General features: G+C 42.3%; 1 protein-coding gene across 1 annotated transcript in view; it reads right to left on the bottom strand.

Moving 5' to 3' along the window:
• The window catches only part of LOC102749990 (uncharacterized), a 106904-nt gene that overhangs the window by 4076 nt on the left and 82970 nt on the right, over positions 1 to 19858 (bottom strand). The window contains exon 3 of the mRNA XM_081831041.1: positions 2717 to 2851. Coding sequence (XP_081687167.1) covers positions 2717 to 2851 — 135 coding nt within the window. The remainder of the gene's footprint in view (positions 1 to 2716; positions 2852 to 19858) is intronic.

Below are 19858 nucleotides of genomic sequence, written 5' to 3'. Positions count from 1 at the left end.
AAGGCAGACGCTTAACAACTAAGCCACCCAGGCGCCCCTTCTGAAATGTTTTGAATAGACTATATTTTATTTTTATTTATTTATTTTTAAAGATTTTATTTTTAAGTAATCTCCATACCCAACATGGGGCTCGGACTCACAACCCTAAGATCAAGAGTCACACACTCCACCAACTGAGCCAGCCAGGCACCCCCAGACTAATTTTTAGAGTGATTTTAGGCTTGCAGCAAAATTGAGAGTAAAGTATAGAGATTTCCTCTATACCTCCTACCCACCCACCCCCCAATAGTTTTCATTAAGGTTCACTGTGTTGTATATTCTATTGAACTGCACAAATGTATGACTTGTATTCACCACTATTAGAATCATACAGAGGAGTTTAACTGCCCTGAAAATCCTCTGTGCACTGCTTATTCATCCGTCCCTCCCCCAAACCCTGGCAATCACTAATCTTTTTACTCTACAGTTTGTCTTTTTCAGAACGTCATATATTTGGAATCATACAGTGTGTAGCATTTTCAGATTGGCTTCTTTCACTCAGTCATATGCATTTAAGTTTCCTCCACGTCTTTTTGTGGTTTGGTGACTCATTTCTTTTTGGCAGAGAGTGATATTCTATTGTCTAGATGTGTTGTCAAAAACCGACCTCCGTGCTTCAGAGCCAAAATATAAGACGAAGTCAGAGTTTGGGATAAAGAGGAAAAATAGCTTTATTGCTCTGGCTGGCCAAGAAGGCTGCGACAGGCTACGGCCTTCAAAAACTGGGAGCCGGCCTGGAGGCAGGGGCTGAGGTTTTTATAGGGAAATACAGAAACTAGCTGGGTTTTGACAGGAAGTGCGTACTTGCTACTGGCCTCCTTCCGCATGTCTTTGGGGTTTTACTGGCTTCCTTCCCTAAGAAGGGAGGAGGGGAGGTTTGCAGAAGGGAGGAAAAAGATTACTTTAAAATCGAGCTTTGCTGAAGCATTAGTGCAGCCATTTTGATTTTGTTCAACTTTATAACCAGTTTCAGATGTATCACAGTTTATCCATTCACCTACGGAAGGACATCTTGGTTACCTCCAAGTTTTGGCAATTATGAATAAAGCTGGTATCTGTGTACAGATTTTTGTGTAGACATAAGTCATCAACTCCTTTGGGTAAATACCAAGGAGCAAGATTACTGGATTGTAGGGTAAGAGTGTGTTTAGTTTTTTAAGAAACTGCCAAACTGTCTTCCAAAGTGGCTGTACCATTTTGCATTCCCACTGGCAAGAGTTTCTATTCTCCACATCCTCACAAGCATTTGGCGATGTCAGTGTTCTGGATTTTGGCCTTCTAATTCTTGTGTAGAGGTATCTCATGGTTGGGGTTTTTTGTTTTTTTTTTTTTAAGATTTTATTTATTTATTTGACAGAGAGAGAGAGAGCACAAGCGGGGTGGAGGGCAGGGGGAGAGGGAAAAGCAGACTCCCCACCGAGCAGGGAGCCCGACTGGGGGCTCGATCCCAGGACCCTGGGATCAGGACCCAAGCCAAAGGCAGACGCTTAATGGACTGAGCCACCCAGGTGCCCCATCTCATAGTTGTTTTAATTTGTATTTCCTGATAACATATGATGTGGATCTTTTCATATGCTTATTTGCTTCTGTTTATCTTCTTTGGTGAAAGGCCTATTCAGATCTTTTGCCCATTTTTGAATCAGGTTGTTTGTCTTGTTGAGTTTTAAGAGTTCTTTGTATATTCTGGATAACAGTCCTTTATCAGATATGTCTTTTGCAAATACCTTCTCCCCTCCAGTCTGTAGCTTGTCTTCTCATCCTCTTGATATTATTTTAAAAATGAAAACTTGAGGGGCACCTGGATGGCTTAGTTGGTTAAAGGTTAAGTGTCTGATTTCAGCTCAGCTTATGATCTCCAAGTCCCGGGATCTAGCTCCTTGCTCAGTGGGCAGTCTGCTTGCCCCTCCTCCACTCATTTTCTCTCTCTCTCTCTCTCTCTCTCTCAAAAAAATAAATAAAATTTTTTTTAAAAAATGAAAACTTGGGTGCCTGGGTGGCTCAGTCGGTTAAGCGTCTGCCTTCAGCTCAGGTCCTGGTCTGGGACCGAGTCCTGTACCTGATTTCTCCCTCTGCCTCTCTCTCTCTGTCTCTCATGAATAAATAAATAAAATCTTTAAAAAAAAAAAAAATGAAAACTTGAACAGGACCTAGAACAGAAGGCAGGTTGTCTCCTTGAAAAAAGGGCAGTTCTCAAGTCTCCCACAATAGCACCAGATCCTTTTTGACATTTATGGGTATATGTTTGATGTCAAAAGATGTGTTTCAATCATAACTAAGACTTTTATTAGCTGTATTAGGGTTTGTTTGTTTTTTTATTGCAAGTGAATTAGTCCAAACTTGTCTAAGCCAAACAAGGAATTTATTAACTCACTGAACTTGAAAATCCAGGAGTTGATCTGGCTTCAGGGATAGCTATATCCACTTCCTCAAATGAAATCAGGAATATCTTTTTCTATCTCATTCTCTCTCTCTCTCTCTCCATCCCCCCCGCCATTCTCCACTGGACTTTCCTCCATATTGGCTTCACTCCAACAGCTTTCTCTGGAAAGCAGCTCTCCAGGTTTTCATAGTTCTTACAGTTCTCAAGTGAAGCCAACTCACTCCTAGAATTCATTTATTTCACTCTCTTAAAAACAAAAACAGAAACACGCTAAATTACTTGGATCACAATACTTACCTATATACCAGTCTCTGCATCCAGAGGCTATACAAGATCCTGATGGGCCCACGTGGGTCACATGTAATGGAGAGAGGCAGAGCCCCTTGATTGACAGTCCTGTTAGGAGTTCTACAAAACGCACAGCAGTAGTTCCTTAAAGGAAAATCACAGTCCTGTTACCAAAAGGAGGAAGGAAATTGGCCCAACCAAAGCAACAGATGTCAACTATATCAGTTATGAGATTTGAATTAAGGCCCTTAATCTCTCTGTGCCTCTGGTTGTTTTGTTTTGTTTTGTTTTCCATCAGGAAAAGAAGTAGGAAGATGACAATACTGGACCCACTACTTGATATAATTCTTGTGAGAATCAAACAATCAATAAAACATATGAAAAGGATCTGTAAGCTGTAAAGCACTATGGGAAATAATAGCAGCCCCTAACTAGGTACTTATGTGCCAGAAGAAATAGTATTTTTGTTATTAGTGCCTTGGTTACATATATATATTCACCAACCTTAACTTGGTTTCTTAAATAGACTTCCATGGTGAGATAAAAGAGACTAAATGATTTAAATAAATATCAGAGGGCTTGACAATTTTATGTTTTATTACAAACTTAGGTCTTTTGTACAAATCAATGTCGTACAATATGGTAGTTTTTGGGGGTCAGGGTAAATATCCACTGGCGAAGCTGGCAACCGAAGTTCCAGACCTGCAGAGTTAGAAGATCAAGTCTTGAAGTATAGAGATACCACCAACACCAAGGCTTTCTTAGCATCAGTACCTCTTTGAATATTCTCATTTTACTGTGTACGGGGGGGCGGGGGGTGAGGATCTTATTGTCTTCCATTTTTGTCAGCATTCTGATGTCTGACTCATGATATTATTCATGGGTAAATGAATATTCATAATATTGAATAGTAATCATTTTGCTTTTGGACTATTAGTAAAACTAGTGGCAAAAATTTTACTCATTCAAGGAATTTTACATCTTAAAACTCTTTTTTTCACATGCTGATAATGGTTCAAAAGACTATAATTCTTCCACTTTAGGGTTTTCACAAAATTCAAAATTTGTGTGTAGATAACAAAGTGGACACCAACCATTACTGCTGTATTCTCTTTCTATGTGATGCAAAAAGTGGGATTTTAATGACTATAGACAGCATACTCCGCTTTCCTTTTAGGATAGATTTATTTAAATTAGCTAGGGTATGCTTAGCTTACCCTTCAAATTGCTTCGTTCAAATTGCTACAAGTAGTACATGCATTAGCTTTCCATAAAAGTCCTTATTTCTTACAATGTTCTCTTCAAAATGTTTATGAACAGAGGCTACTGGGTGGCTCAGTCGTTAAGCATCTGCCTTCGGCTCAGGTCATGATCCCAGGGTCCTGGGATCGAGCCCCGCATCAGGCTCCCTGCTCCGCGCGGGAAGCCTGCTTCTCCCTATTCCACTCTCCCTGCTTGTGTTCCCTCTCTCTGTCAAATAAAATCTTAAAAAAAAAAAAAAACACTTTTAAAAACAGTTTATGAATAATTTCCAAAGATTCTCCAGACCAGGTGGTGAGATATATAAAAATTCAATTTATTTGTAATGTGATGAGGTCAATAATAGAGTTCAGAGTTCTCCAATTCCTTTTTTCAAATTAGAATTTCCAGGGAGGGATAGCTGGGTGGCTCAGTCGGTTAAGCATCTGATTCTTGGTTTTGGCTCAGGTTATGATCTTAGAGTGGTGGAATCAAGCCCCATGTCAAGCCATGCTTAACGCAGAGTTTGCTTGTCCTTCTCCCTCTGCTCCTCCCTGCACTTGCACGCTCCCTTTCTCTCTCTCTCTCTCTCAAATAAATAAATAAATAAATAAATATCTTTTTAAAAAATTCCAGTGGGGGGCGCCTGGGTGGCTCAGTCGTTAAGCGTCTGCCTTCAGCTCAGGTCATGGTCCCAGGGTCCTGGGATGGAGCCCCACATCGGGCTCCCTGCTCTGTGGGAAGCCTGCTTCTCCCTCTCCCACTCCCCCTGCTTGTGTTCCTTCTCTTGCTGTGTCTTTCTCTGTCAAATAAATAAATTTTTAAAAATAAAATAAAAAAATAAAAGAATTCCAGTGAATCAAGTTATTTTAAAATTATTGCCCTAGTTTTTGGCCTTCTTATAAATTTCCAATCAACATGTTTTGAATTATCTTATGAAAGTGACATCTTTAAATTTATTCCCTTACCTTCATCTTTAAGTACTTTTTCTAAACTGCTCATTTAATGTACTAGATGAAAAAGCATATTTAAAAACATTAATTTTAATTAACAGCAGTTAAAAACAAGACAACAGTCCCCAAACAAAGTCATTTAAGCCCCAGGTCACCAAACCAGACGTAAATACATTTTTGACTCTCCCAAAAATGGAATCTTAAACCAGTTCAATCAGAAATCACCTGATGAACACTGGTTAGGTCATCTGCCTGGGAGACCTCTACCATCTCCTAAAGGAAAGTCACTTTGCAATAAGCAATACACTTTCTCACCAATATAAATTCCTAGTTCCTGCTCCTTTCTGCCTATGAAAGTCTTTCATTTTGTACAGGTCCTTGGTGTTCCTTTCTATCTGCTAGACTGGATGCCGCCCAATTCAAATTGATTTCTGCTCAAATAAACTCTGAAAATGTTTAATATGCCTCAGTTTAACTTTTAACACAGCTAAAGACTTCAAAGTGTCATTTTCCTTTATTAAGGTTTTGGAAAGGTCTCTATTATATGTTCTCAGGGGGAACAATGAACTCTAATTTAATTTACATAAAGAGATAAATATAATCCATCTGTATTTCATCATAAACCTGGCAGAACTAATTCCTTAAAGTCTGACTATAGCAGGATTTTGCCAGTTCTGGTTGCCCTAGACCTGTTAAATAACACAATTCAACCAAGTGAATTTGAAGATCTAATTGGCTTTATTAAACAATTCATGGGTCTGATAGCACCCCATCTAGGAAGCAGACAGGTGCTCTGAGGAGGTGTCCAAAATGGAAGGTCTTTAGACAGAGGATGGGGACAAGGAAGTTATTAGCAAAACAAAAGGATTGTTCCAGAGGAAGCTGTTTGCTAGGGGAAAAGCAAGGGGTCTTCTCATGCAGATTACATCATCTTTCTTTGGGGGATAGAGAGAAGCAGGTGACAGACTCCTTAGCACCGATGAAAGGAAACATTTCCTGACTGACCGGTGAAGGCCACATTTCTTGGGGAGGTTGAAACTGCAATTAGATTGGGTATTAAACTCTGCTTTGGGAACTCTAAGTGACACCATTTGGGGCCTGCAATTTTCTCTCTCTTTTTTTTTTTTTTAACAATTTTCCCCTCTTGATCACATCTCAGTTTGCAATGTGATCAGATTTGCAAGCATTGGGCGCCTGGGTGGCTCAGTTGGTTAAGCGACTGCCTTCGGCTTAGGTCATGATCCTGGAGTCCCGGGATCGAGTCCCGCATCGGGCTCCCTGCTCAGCGGGGAGTCTGCTTCTCCCTCTGACCCTCCTCCCTCTCATGCTCTCTGTCTCTCATTGTCTCTCTTGCAAATAAATAAAAAAAAATCTTAAAAAAAAAAAAAAGATTTGCAAGCATTAGCACCACTCTCGGCTACTGCTCTGCAGTTCCCAGGATTTGTTGCTCCTTTGTGTGGTATCCATAGCTCCTCAATTTTGTATTTAGCCTTTATGATATAGGTCATGTTTTCTGTTCATGTTCTTTAAGTTGGGTATTTTCCTCTCTCCTCAGATGTTCCAGTCTTAGGGAGAGCATTTGCTTGGAGGTTAGCAGCTATAAACCTATCTAAGGCTTTTGAGAGAATACAATGCACCAGTGAGACTATTAGGATTCCTATAAGCAGGGTAATTCCCAATATTTGGAGTGTACTTTAGAGCCCCAGGACCTAAGCCAATCAAAATTAAATAAGCCAAAGAAAGACCCCCATGGAAAGAGTTCCCTTTTTTGAGCCAAACAGTTTTAACTTCCCCAGGAGGGTAAACCCAGGCCCAGCAGGTGGTCTTGGACACTGCGCAGATACCTTCTTGCTCAGCTAAAAGACAATCAAGAGCTATTCTATTATTAAGGACAATTTTAACCGGAGAGTCTAAGGATTTTTATTGGGTGGCTATTGCTTTAGCAGCACTTTGTAATGATTTTAAGAATTAAGGAGAAGTTTTTGATCAAAGCTTCAATTTGTATTCATCCCGAACTGGGGAAATGGGGACCTGCCAAAAGAAGAGTTCTTTTTAACTTAACAATGTCAGTTTAGAAGAGTGACCAATGAGGCTGTCACCAGCTAGACCCCAACACCTGTCTTATACTGCCCACCTGCTTATACCCACCAACCTTTGTCCCACATTTTTCCTTAAGTTCTTCTTTCCAGCTTATCTCTCTCTTTTTTTTTTTTTAAGATTTTATTTTTATTTATTTGACAGAGAGACAGCGAGAGAGGGAACACAAGCAGTGGGAGTGGGAGAGGGAGAAGCAGGCTTCCCGCGGAGCAGGGAGCCTGATGTGGGGCTCGATCCCAGGACCCTGGGATCATGACCTGAGCCAAAGGCAGACGCTTAACAGCTGAACCACCCAGGCGCCCTTCCAGCTTATCTCTTAACTAGGGCAAGAGACCTGAAGGGCATAGCATCCCGTGCTGGAAACTGAAACTGCCCTTTAAGCGACGGCCCTGACAGACCTCCACCTGGCTCAGACCACCCAGAGCAGTCAAGCTCAATCCCCAGCTCACACCTGTGCAGAGGGACCGTGGAGTGACCCATGGAGTAATGACCCTTACCTTCACCTCATTATAATGCCAAAATCTCTGCCCAAGGAGAGCATAAGCCTCATTGACATAACATACAACTGTCCCCCCTTAGAGGGACAGTTAGAGTTTTTCCTAGCCTGAAATAAAAGAGGTTACCGTCCCTCCTTAGCAATGACCTGGGAGATGCAGCTGAGGGTGCCATCCTTTTGGGCCAGTGCCAGAAAAGAACAGGAGAAGAAAGAGAAAGGGTTTTATGCTTCGAGTGTCATGTCTCAATCCGGCAACTTGTGTGGGAGTAGTCTTCACGTGGATGTCAGCTACTTTTCTTCCTGGTCAGTTTGAGTTAGAGCTCTCTAGCATCTTTTCATTTTGCAACAGTCTGTGGTCAGGAGCCCTGGGGAGAATACCTTTAACGGCCTGAGGGCGGTTTTCCTCTGACTATGTTTTACAATACCAAATTATTAGGCTCTAGACTATAACAGACAGGTTTCTTTTCATTAGGATCCAAGAAGGCTTCTTAACCTGTTGATGACAGGCTTGAGCATAAAACATTAGAGATTTAAAGCAGCTGGTCATATTAGCATAAACCGGCAGGGATCCAAAAAAAAAAATTAAAAAAAAACAAACAAACAACAGCAGGGATCCATACAAGGTTGTATACTGATAGAATTTCTAGAATTTTTTAAGGCTTTGTTAAGGCTCCTGTGATTTGTCCAGTGAAGTGGGTGCCTTGATTCCTAGAGATGATGGAAAGTATAACCCAAGTAGGAAACATTTTTTTTAACAGTTTTTTTGTTTTGTTTTGTTTTGTTTTACTGTGAGGGCATCAGCCTTGTAGCAAGGAAAGGTTTTAACCCATCCAGAAAAACACATACACAACAACAAGTACATACGGGTAACTCCTACTAAGTGGCAGCTTAATGAAGTCCAGTTGCAGGTGTTAAAATTCTATAGAAGTCTCTACACTAATGTCTATTCATCATCTGAGTCATATACTATGGTGGGTGAAGGAATGTAAAAACTGAAAAATGGGGTTTTGTCAAGGAGCCAGAAAGAAGCAAGCAGCTGTCTTGGGCTTCTCATAGTCTTGACTGTGTATTGAATTTATAACCACTATGTATGTGTCTATTTTAGTACTAATTTTTTTTCAGATGCAGACTGTTGCCATGTCACAAGGACGTTATGATGGCAAAAGTGTGGCAATAAGGGGCCATTTGTGCAGCAGGATGGAGTTTATGTACATGTGCACAATCTTACAAACATAAAGAAGGCTTAGTACTATTTATTTGACAATATTTTCTATGCAATTTACATAGTAAATAAGCCTAATTAGTTTTACAACTCTTTGGAATATTTCAGGTCAAAAAGACTTTTTTTTTTTAATTTGACTTGGGGGGTGCCTGGGTGGCTCGGTCAGTTAAGCAACTGCCTTGGGCTCAGGTCATGATCCCAGAGTCCCTGGATCAAGTCCCCCCATTGCATAGGGTTCCCTGCTCAGTGTGGAGTCTGCTTCTCCCTCCGACCCTCCCCCCTCTTGTGCGCTCTCTCTCTCTCTCTCAAATAAATAAATAAATAAATCCTTTAAAAAAAATTTGATCTGAGGAAGTTTGTCAAAAATGTCAAAAAAAAAAAAGGTTTTCAAGCACTTATCTAAATTGGATCATTATGGAACTTGATACTTAGAGGGTAAAGAAACTTATAAAACCTTATCAAAAGCAGACTAAAAGTCCAAGAAAACTTTGTTCTTTTAACAGAGATAAGACCATATTTAAACTTTGCACCAGCTTAATTTTGATATTAAAACTTATTATTTTTTATAAAATTTATTTTAATCTCAGCCAGCTTGGCCACACATTAAAATTTTTTTAAGATTTTTTTTTTATAAACCTCTGATTTTTGTTTTCTATATTCTGATGTTGTCCTATCGTTAGTAAAACCCAAGGTTGGCTGCTCAACCCTTGAAAGCCAATAGTTGAGAGACAAGTGTTGGTCAGAAAGGAGAGGTTGCTGGGGGTACCTGGGTGACAGTCCGTTAAGCAACTGACTCGGTTTTGGCTCAGGTCATGGTCTCAGGGTCCTAAGATCGAGCCCTTTGTGGGGCTCCACACTGAGTGCAGAGTCTGCCTGGGATTCTCTCTCCCTTTGCCCCTCCCCCTGCTCGTGTGGTCACGTGCTCTCTAAAAAATAACTAAATAGATCTTTAAAAAAAAGAGGGGCACCTGGGGGGCTCAGTCGTTAAGCATCTGCCTTCGGCTCAGGTCATGATCCCCGCTTTGGGCTCCCTGCTCGGCGGGAAGCCTGCTTCTCCCTCTCCCACTCCCCCTGCTTGTGTTCCCTCTCTCGCTGTGTCTGTCTCTGTCAAATAAATAAATAAATTCTTAAAAAAAAAAAAAAGAAAGACATAAAGAAGGAAAGGTTGCTTTATTCATGAGGCCAGGCAACCTCGGGAGATGGTGGACTAATGTCCAAGGACAGCCTCCAAGGCCCCGACCAAACAGGGGGTTTTTAGGGGAAGGCACTGCAAAGTGGTAGGGTTGACGTGCTGGGGAAGCATTCTCAGTGTGATCTTGAGTGAACTTGCTGGCATTAGGAAAGGCTGTTTACTAATGTGGTCAAGCTTGATCTTCTAGGAATATCTTGTTCCTTGTTTCCCCAGGGTCAGTGTTCTGTTGAAATCTCAAAGAAGCTATAATTAGTCAAGCTATAGGCTAGAGGGCCCAGGTCAGTGAGTTAGAAATATGTAGCCTTTAAGCTGCTGGGAGCACAGTTACCAACCAACCTCATTTTAGGACAAAAGTATTATTGTTATTATTATTATTATTACTACTACTTGTGGGGCATCCCAATTAGGTGGGGCCTGGTGGCACGGGTGGTGAAAGGGTTCACCCAAGGCAGAACAAAAAAGATGGAAGTTTATTGAATACACCGCAAGGGGGTGGTGGGCAGGACAGCAAAGGAGAGACTGTCTGTGACAAGGCAGTGGTGAGGGGCCCCCGTTATAGGGCAGAGTGAGTAGGTATGAGAACGTATGGAATTTTCCCTTTTTTGGTAATCTTAGGAACTGTGCCTGGTCACTGATTAGGGCCTATGGTAATTTTTAGTTGGGTCACCTAAGGAGCCTGTTGGCATTGCATGTTTGCGTTCAGCTCAACAGTCCTTGTGGGCCCTTTGCCTTACTCAAGTTTTCACTATTGAAGCTTGCTGCCTAAAAGCGGCCTCAAATTATCGTTATTTTTATTATTACTGAAAATATATCTCATTTTCCTGGCATAGGGAGATGTTTCTCTTATTATTTTTAGTAGGTTTTTTTTTTAAGATTATTTATTTATTTATTTGACAGAGAGAGGGAACACAAGCAGGGGGAGTGGGAGAGGGAGGAGCAGGCTTCCCGCGAAGCAGGAGCCCGATGCGGGGCTCGATCCCAGGACCCTGGGATCATGACCTGAGCCGAAGGCAGACGCTTAACGACTGAACCACCCAGGCGCCCCTATTTTTAGTAGTTTTAATTACATATTAATTAGAATTTTTAAACCTTAGAAACCTTGGTTTCTTTTTTTTTAAGCCCCAATTTTTCAATTTTATTTATTTATTTTATTTTTTATTATTAACATATAATGTATTATTTGTTTCAGGGGTATAGGTCTGTGATTCATCAGTCTTACACAATTCACAGCACTCACCATAGCACATACCCTCCCCAATGTCCATCACCCAGTCACCCCATCCTTCCCATCCCCCTCCACTCCAGCAACCCTCAGTTTGTTTCCTGAGATTAAGAGTCTCTTATGGTTTGTCTCCCACTCTGGTTTCATCTTGTTTCATTTTTTCCTCTCTTCCCTTATGATCCTCTGCCTTGTTTCTCAAACTCGTATCAGTGAGATCATATGATCATTGTCTTTCTCTGATTGACTTATTTCGCTTAGCATAAGACCCTCCAGTTCCATCTCGTTGCAAATGACAAGATTTCGTTTTTTGATGGCTGCATAATATTCCATTGTGTATATATATGTATATATATATATACACACACCACATCTTCTTTATCCATTCTTCTGTTGATGAACATCTTGGCTCTTTCCATAGTTTGGCTATTGTGGACATTGCTGCTATAAACATTGGGGTGCAGGTGCCCCTTCGGATTACTACATTTGTATCTTTGGGGTAAATACCCAGTAGTGCAGTTGCTGGCTTGTAGGGTAGCTCTATTTTCAAGTTTTTGAGGAACCTCCATACTGTTTTCCAGAGTGCCTGCACCAGCTTGTATTCCCACCAACAGTGTAGGAGGGCTCCCCTTTCTCCGTATCCCCTCCAACATCAGTGGTTTCCTGACTTGTTCATTTTAGCTGTTCTGACTGGTGTGAGGTGGTATCTCATTGTGGTTTTGATTTGTATTTCCCTGATGCCAAGTGATGATGGTTGAATTTCATAAGTTCTTTATAGATGGTTTCTAATTGTAGGGGCTAAAGGCAGGTCACCCTAAGATAGGCCACTTTGGCATGAACATTATTTTGAGTTAAAAGCAATTAAAACCCAGAAGATTCAGGAAAAGCTCTTTAGGTCCCCCTCAACTGCCTGCTTGTACTAGGAAGAGAGCTATTAACAGATTCTCTTTACCTAAGTAACTTACCTACATCACAGGGCAACCTTTGTTTTCCAAACATCTCCTCTCACCTTCCTGCTAATGGTCTTTCTCCCCTTTGTATCCTCAGACCCTACCCCTCTCCTTAGCTTACATAAACATCATGCTGCCTGTCTTTGGAATTTCCATGTCTGTGTGGATTACCTGTACATACACCATTAAATTAGATTTTCTCCTATTTTTGTGTCACATGTCAATTTGGTTCTTAGTCCAGCTAGAAGGACCTTGAAGGGTAAATGAAATTCTTCCTCCCTGACATATTGAAAACTAAGTAAGCAATTGTGATCAGTCTGTCATACAATTTTTTTACATTTGTAAATTAATGAATGTTTAAAATTTTTAGAAGCATATGTCTTTTTCATTTATCTTAAAGTAACATTAACATATCCAAATAATTTTAATTTCTCTTAAATAGAAAGCCAAAAGCCCTACGTTTAGTAATTAGTGTTCTAGTATTTTGTCTTATTTGGACATAATCTAGATGTTTAATGAATTTAGTTTAACTCTTATTTAACTTAGCAAAACTTGTAAGATTTTAAGTTGCCCAAAAAATTCGGGGAAACTATTGTTGGAGAGAGCCCTGACCACTTACCTGAATCTTCTTATTTAATCCACTTGTTTTTAACAATTATATTTAAATTACTTACAAAAACTTTATGAAACATTAAAGTCAGTCATGATTTTAAGCCATTTTTTTTTTGTTAATAGATCTTACAAGCGATAACAAAATTATTTGGCTAGTAAACTCATACAGATAAAAGTTTTATATTTAATGTTGATATAAGGACCCTGAGATCATGACCCCAGCGGAAGGCAGACACTTAACCAGAAGACAGACTCTTAACCAACTTAGCCACCCAGGCGCCCTGGCTAAAGCTTTTTAGAAATATACTTACGACCTTTCGTGGGTGGGGGCAAGAGCGGAGAGTGCATCATGAAGGCCTCAGGCACATTTCAAGAGTACAAGGTGGAGGGGCACTGCCTCCCCACCCCCAAATGCAGCCCTCTGCCCCTCTATCGCATGCACATTTTTTTAAAAATATATTTTATTTATTCATTTGAGACACAGAGATACAGAGAGAGAGAGAGAAAGCATGAGCAGGGAGAGAGGCAGAGGGAGAGGGAGAAGCAGGCTCCTCACTGAGCCAGGAACCCGATGTGGGGCTCAATCCCAGGACCCTGTGATCATGACCTTGAGCCGAAGGCAGATGCTTAACCATCTGAGCCACCCAGGCGCCCCTATCGCATGCACATTTTTGCACCTAATCACATTGTTGCCCAGTCCACTTCTGGTACTTTTGTTGTGGGATTGTTGAGTGTGACGGTCAAGAAAGCATTCTTGAGATGTTTTATGTTAACAACTTAGTGAGTTTATTTAAGTAGCGCGGGGACAGGACCCATGGGCAGAAAACAGCTGCACTGTGGCTGTGTGAAGCTGGGGATTACATGCTTAGTGTTCAAGGGGGAGGGGACGTGCAGGGAGTATTAGATCAGAAATGTCTTCTTTGAATTTCTACTCTTAAAACTTGCCCAAGATTTCTTTGGTGCTTATCATTCAGCTGGATATTCACTAGCGATGAGATGTACAGGCAGTCAGGAGACCCTTTAGAAGGCAGCAGCCAGCACCTATTTGATCCTTGTCAAGACTGTGCAGGCTATTGGTCAGCCTTCTGGGCTCAAAGTGAACATTTGTCTTCTTTTATCCTTCATCACTTTGTGTCTCAGCTGAAGAAGAGGAAGAAGTCTTCAGGGGAAATTGTCCACTGTGGACAGGCGTTGGAGAAATCCCCCTTGCGGGTGAAGAACTTTGGCCTCGGGCCGTGCTGTGACTCCCACAGCGGCACCCGCAACACGTACCGGCAGTAGCGGGACCTGACCCCTGTGGGCACTGTCACCCCGTCCTACCAAGACATGGGTGTCCGGCACCGAGCCCACGTGCGCTAGAGCCAGATCACTAAGGTAAAGGAGATTGCAGCTAGCAAGCACCACCCAACAGCAAACACTTCCAGGACTCCAAGATCAAATTCGCTACCCCACGGTGTCCTACCTTGCCAGCACAAGCCGCGCTTCACCACCAAGAAACCCAACACCTCCCTTTAGATGCAGAGCCTCCCTGTCCCCAGGTCGGCCCAAATACACTCCTTGAAAAACCAAAAAAATAGGGGCGCCTGGGTGGCTCAGTTGGTTAAGCATCTGCCTTTGGCTCAGGTCATGATCCCAGGATCCTGGGATGGAACCTCGCGCCCGGCTTAGGGCTCCCTGCTCAGCGGGAAGCCTGCTTCTCCCTCTCCCACTCCCCCTGCTTGTGTTCCCTCTCTCGGTGTCTCCTCTTCAAATAAATAAATAAAATCTTTAAAAAAAAAAAAGAAAGAAAAACCAAAAAAATAATAATGTATAGATAGGTAGATAGATAGATGACAGATTTGTGGAGAAGACCCTTAAGATTTGTATTTGTCCTTGGCAAGTCAAGTTTTAAGTGGACTTTCCTCCTTGTTTTTACTTGGTAAGTATTACCTCCCTGGAATTTGCATTTTAAGGAGATGGACTAGATTTAGAATTCCTAGAAAAGACCAGGCAGAACACTGTGTATTGCGTGTGAAGGTACAGAAGGAAAATGCAAACACTTTCAAGAAGGACTTTCCTTCTCTTAATGCCAGAAGTTTTACAACACTTATAAGCCTTTTGAGATAAATAAAGGAAGTTTTGGGACTGGTAAAAAACACAAAGGATTGGTCTTTGAATTGTTTTTGGAACCACACCTCTGGTCCTGTACTGACTAGATTTGTAAAACACAGAGAGCCATTTTTCATTTCTTAAAGAACTGGATTGTTGCCTAAATAATATCAAAGGACTGACATATCTACCCATAAGAAAGTCTTCTTTTCCTCTGGGTACATTTAACTTAGGGGAGAAGGCCTTAAAAAAAATTTTTTTTTTTATTAGGGGGCACCTGGGTGGCTCAGTCAGTTAAGCGTCTGCCTTCGGCTCAGGTCATGATCCCAGGGTCCTGGGATCGAGCCCCACATTGGGCTCCCTGCTCTGCAGGGAGCCTGCTTCTCTCTCTCTGTCTAGCTTCTCCCTCCCCCGCTTGTGCTCTCTCTCTCTTAAGTGAATAAATAAAATTTTTAAAAAATAAAAAAATAGTCATCCCATTCTGTTTAATTTGGGAATCCTTGCTTTCAAGTGCACTTCTTAAATGAATAAGTTTGTCTAATTGAACGTTCCCTATAGTGGCCTCTGTAATTCTAGGTTATTTTTAATAAATTGTTTTATCTTGCTAGATATCTACAACTTCTGGGACTATGGTTCTTAGTCATAAAATAAACAGGCGTGCCAGAAGGTAGTGTGCTTGACTCTTCAGAATTTAAGGATTTCATTAGCTAAACCTTTGGGTTTTTCGGAGCCAAACTAGTACCTAAAAGGGGTGTGCGGCAGGGTTGTGGATTGTGTGTGCTTTACAGTGTACCTCGTGGCATGGAAGTTTTCTTGCGGTTGGTGGTGTCAATCTAACCCATTCTGTGACCAACTTATTCTATCACAAGAATCTTCTTCAGGTGATCAACTCTCTAACAGCCTTTAAAGATTTTTTTTTTTTTTTAATTCATGAGAGACAGAGAGAAAGGCAGAGGCAGAGGAAGAAGCAGACTCCCCACTGAGCAGGGAGCCTGATGCGGGACTCAATCTCAGGACCCTGGGATCATGACCTAAGCCAAAGGCAGACGCTTAACCAAATGAGCCACCCAGGTGCCCCTCTAATAGCCTTTGAGTGCTCAACACGTGTCCACCAATTTTTACAGCTTTATAGCCTCTGAGATCCTGCTATCAATAGCCTTTACTTACACAAAATAAGACAGACAAATCTTCACTTTAATATAATAGTAGTACCGGGTCCTGGCCAAAAGAAGGCCTTGTGCACACACACCACCACCAATTTCCATGGAATCTTGCTGGGGTTTTCCACCTGGGGAATTGCGGTCTGAGAGTCTAGAGGCTTAGCTCTGAGCAGACTCTTCTGCCACCAGTAGGGTTCCAGGCAAACATGCCAGCTCAACTGGACCTGGGCATAACTGTCTGCCAGCTCAAGCTGACCCACCCTGCAAAGAAAAGCCAATTAGACGAAGAGCTCAGACACAAAACAGAGCAAAACTGAGACCAAGAGGAGCTTACCCTTGGAAAACGCAAGAAAGACAGTGAACTCAAAGGGATTTGCAGACACCACACTTGTGATTCCCACTGTCTCCAAATGCTGCTAGAAATGTGCTTTGGATCCCACCACTGCCACCAAATCTATTAAATAACACAATTCAACCAAGTGAATTTGAAGATCTAATTGGCTTTTATTAAACAATTCATGGGTCGGAGAGCACCCCATCTAGCAAGCAGAGAGGCACTCTGAGGAGCTGTACAAAATGGAAGGTCTTTATAGACAGAGGGCGGGGACAAGAAAATTACTAACAAAACAAAAGGATTGTTCCAGAAGAAGCTGTTTGCTAGGAGAAAAGCAAGGGGTCTTCTCATGCAGATTACCTCATCTTTCTTTGGGGGAATGGAGAGGGCCCAGTTGACAGACTCCTTGGCACTGATGAAAGGAAACATTTCCTGACTGACCAGTGAAGGCCACATTTCTTGGGGAGGTTGAAAATGCAATTAGATTGGGTCTTATGCTCTGGTTTGGGAACTCTAAGTGACACCATTTGGGGCCTGCGATTTTCTTTTTTTTAATAGACCCATTCCTTACCTTTCCCTTCTCTGCTCTGTATCAAAGTGGTCTGTGTTCCCTGGTCCCTGTGTCATATGGCTTCCAGCTGGGTTTGGCCAGTAGGGGGCACTGGTAGGGACTGGAGGCTGGGAGATTGGAAGGCAAGAGTAAAAGAGAAATTGGGTCTTTGTCCCTCCTTCCTCTCAGCCTCAGGAAGTAACTCAACTGGAGCAGTGACTTGCTCCCTTGGCTGGCCCTGACTTCCAACCAGAGAGTCCTACCACAGATTCCAGCTTTGTCAGGAATTCCAGCTTTGTCACTGCCACCAAATCTGTTAAATAACACAATTCAACCAAGGGTCCAATCACAGGAGAGAGAACCCATCCAGTAATGTGAATGGGGAAAGTTTAGTATAAAGAATTATTCACGGGGTGCCTGGGTGGCTCAGTCGGTTGAGCGGCTGCCTTCAGCTCAGGTCATGATCCCAGGGCCCTGGGATCGAGCCCCGCGTCGGGCTTCCTGCTCGGCGGAGAGCCTGCTTCTCCCTCTCCCTCTGCCTGCCACTCTGCCTACTTGTGCTCTCTCTCTATCTCTCTGTCAAATAAATAAATAAAATCTTAAAAAAAAAAAAAAGAATTATTCACTATAACAGACACTGGAGTAATGCAGGAGTAGCCAGTAAGAAATAAAGAGAACTCTAAAGAATTTTAAAATAGCAGATATACTGGGGCATCTGGGTGGCTCAGTCGGTTAAGTGTGTGCCTTCGGCTCAGGTCATGATCCCAGGGTCCTGGGATCAAGCCCCACATCGGGCTTCAGAGACCCCCTTCTCCCTCTCCCACTCTCCCTGCTTGTGTTCCCTCTCTAGCTGTCTCTCTCCCTGTCAAATAAATAAATTAAAAACATAAAAATAAAAAAAACAAAGTAGCAGATATAAAGAACAGTCACAACCTGGTGCTAACATAGCAAATCCAAGTGCAATCCTTCCCAACCTCACCAAACTAAGATCTAGATCTTCCTGGAGACAGAATTGCCATGGCTCACTGGATGGCGGTGAAGTTTCCTAAAGTACCATGCCAGCAGAACTTGCTGAGGACCCCCAGGTGCAGGCAGATGCTTCACCTTGCAACTCACTGCAAAGCCACTCTAGGGAATGCTGAGAGAAGCTGCCTGCAGGGAGGTACCATGTGCTACTGGCTGGGGGAACCTGAAGAAGCTGGGCATTGCAGAAACCGTGCATGCAGCAAAAGCTGGGCATTGCAGAGGCAGAACAGACTATGGGAGCACCCGTAAGAGAAAGCACAGGGAAATCAGGAAGAGGAAGGAAAAAAAACCCCAAATTCCCCCTGAAATGTTTCTCCAGCGCCTCCTACTGACGAAGCTTAATATTATGCCAATTGACAAAGGAGAAGTACTTGGAGTAATATTTACAGGACCTGTATTAGTTTACTACTGCTGCATCATATATTACCACAAACTCAGTAACTTAAACAAGACAGATTTATCATCTCACTCTTTCTGTGGATTAGGAGTCTGGCACATTTTGTCTAGGTCCTCTGCTTAGGATCTCACAAGCCTGAAATTAAGGTGTTCGCTGCTACAACCTCATCTAGAGGCTCAGTGAGGAAATGATCCACTCCAAGTGCATTCAGGTTGCTAAGAATCCAGTTCCTGACAGGTGTAGGACTAAAGTCTCTGTTTTCTTGTTGGCTGTTGCCTGGGGACCACTCTCAACAACTGGAAGCCTCTCTTGCCATGTGGCCCCCTCTATAGGCCCTCTTAAACTTTGAATCGCTTCTCTTAGGAAGAGTACAGTCCCTTTTTAGGGATCACCCGAGTGCCATGCCCACCCAGGAAAATCGCCTTTTTGATTAACTCATTTAAGACATCAGCTACATTTGCAAAAGTCCTTCACCTTTGTCATCTGGTGTAATTCAATCATGCGTGTGAAAATCCATCCTAATCACAGTTTCACCCACACTTAAGAGGAAGGAATTACACAACATGTATACCAGAGAGGTAGGGATCTTGGGGGCCATCTTAGAATGAAGGGTAGATTTGGGGTGAAATAACCCTAAATCCTGGGTTCCAGAAACATCACCTCCTCTCCAGCCAAGAACAAAGCAACTGTCCGCCATTGCTAATCTCTAGGTTGCCTCACCATGCCCTGTTGTTTTTTCTGGTTGTTCCATCACCCATATATTATGACTTCCTATATAAAATTCTTTGTGTCAAAGACTCAGAATAGTTCTTTTTCTCTAGTTAGACCCCTATTAAGACAAAGTTTTGCTGGTGTCTTTCCACTCAGGCAACTTTGGGTAAAACCATAAAAGTGCCAAGGTTTATAAATAGAACTGGGGTCTGGATTACCTGCTTATGCAGTTTACTTGTGCCCTCGTGCCCTCTGACCTAATTCAGATGAACCACTTCCACATTACAATGGCTTGCTGGTAGACCCATTTGGCTTTATGACTTGGTGGGTCTTACAGAACCCAGCTCATAGCAGTTCTGGCCACATGAATACATGATGTTGCATAATCAGATGCTCCATTGCTATCAAGGCCCAGTAGCACAATAGGAGCTGATTTTCAAAAGAGTTTTAGGTTCTGTGCAGATCATGGACCTTGTTCCAGAACCTAGAGTCTACATGGTGATTTTTCTATGGAGGTTTGTTATAAACTGCACAAGGCAGCTTTTCCCACCATTAATACTTCCAGCATCACAAGGTCTTCTAGATCTTAAGTTCCAAGCAACAGTGCTGCTTATTCCACTGGCTCCAGGAAACCTTCCATGTTACTGAGTAAACGGGTTGGAATGTGGAATATGCTGTTTCCAGAACACAAAGAAATCTACGAGGTGTTGTGCTTCCTTCTTAGTGGTGGGAGGTACAATCGTCAGGGGTGAGAGAGTGTCTGCGTTGTGTAAGCGGAGGTCTCGGTCCCTGGACTCCCCATGAGATGATTTATGTGGGGATCCACTCTCAGAATAAAGACAGTCAGAAGGAAAGTAGCAAGCACAAAGCAGTTTATTAAAGTTCAAGTACACTCTCAAGGTAGG

The sequence above is a fragment of the Leptonychotes weddellii genome, chromosome 9, assembly GCF_054177405.1.
Source record: "Leptonychotes weddellii isolate Sample4059 chromosome 9, ASM5417740v2, whole genome shotgun sequence".
Classification (NCBI taxonomy): Eukaryota; Metazoa; Chordata; class Mammalia; order Carnivora; family Phocidae; genus Leptonychotes; species Leptonychotes weddellii.
Note: the sequence above shows the minus strand (reverse complement) of the source record. Positions and strands in the feature narration are given on the sequence as shown.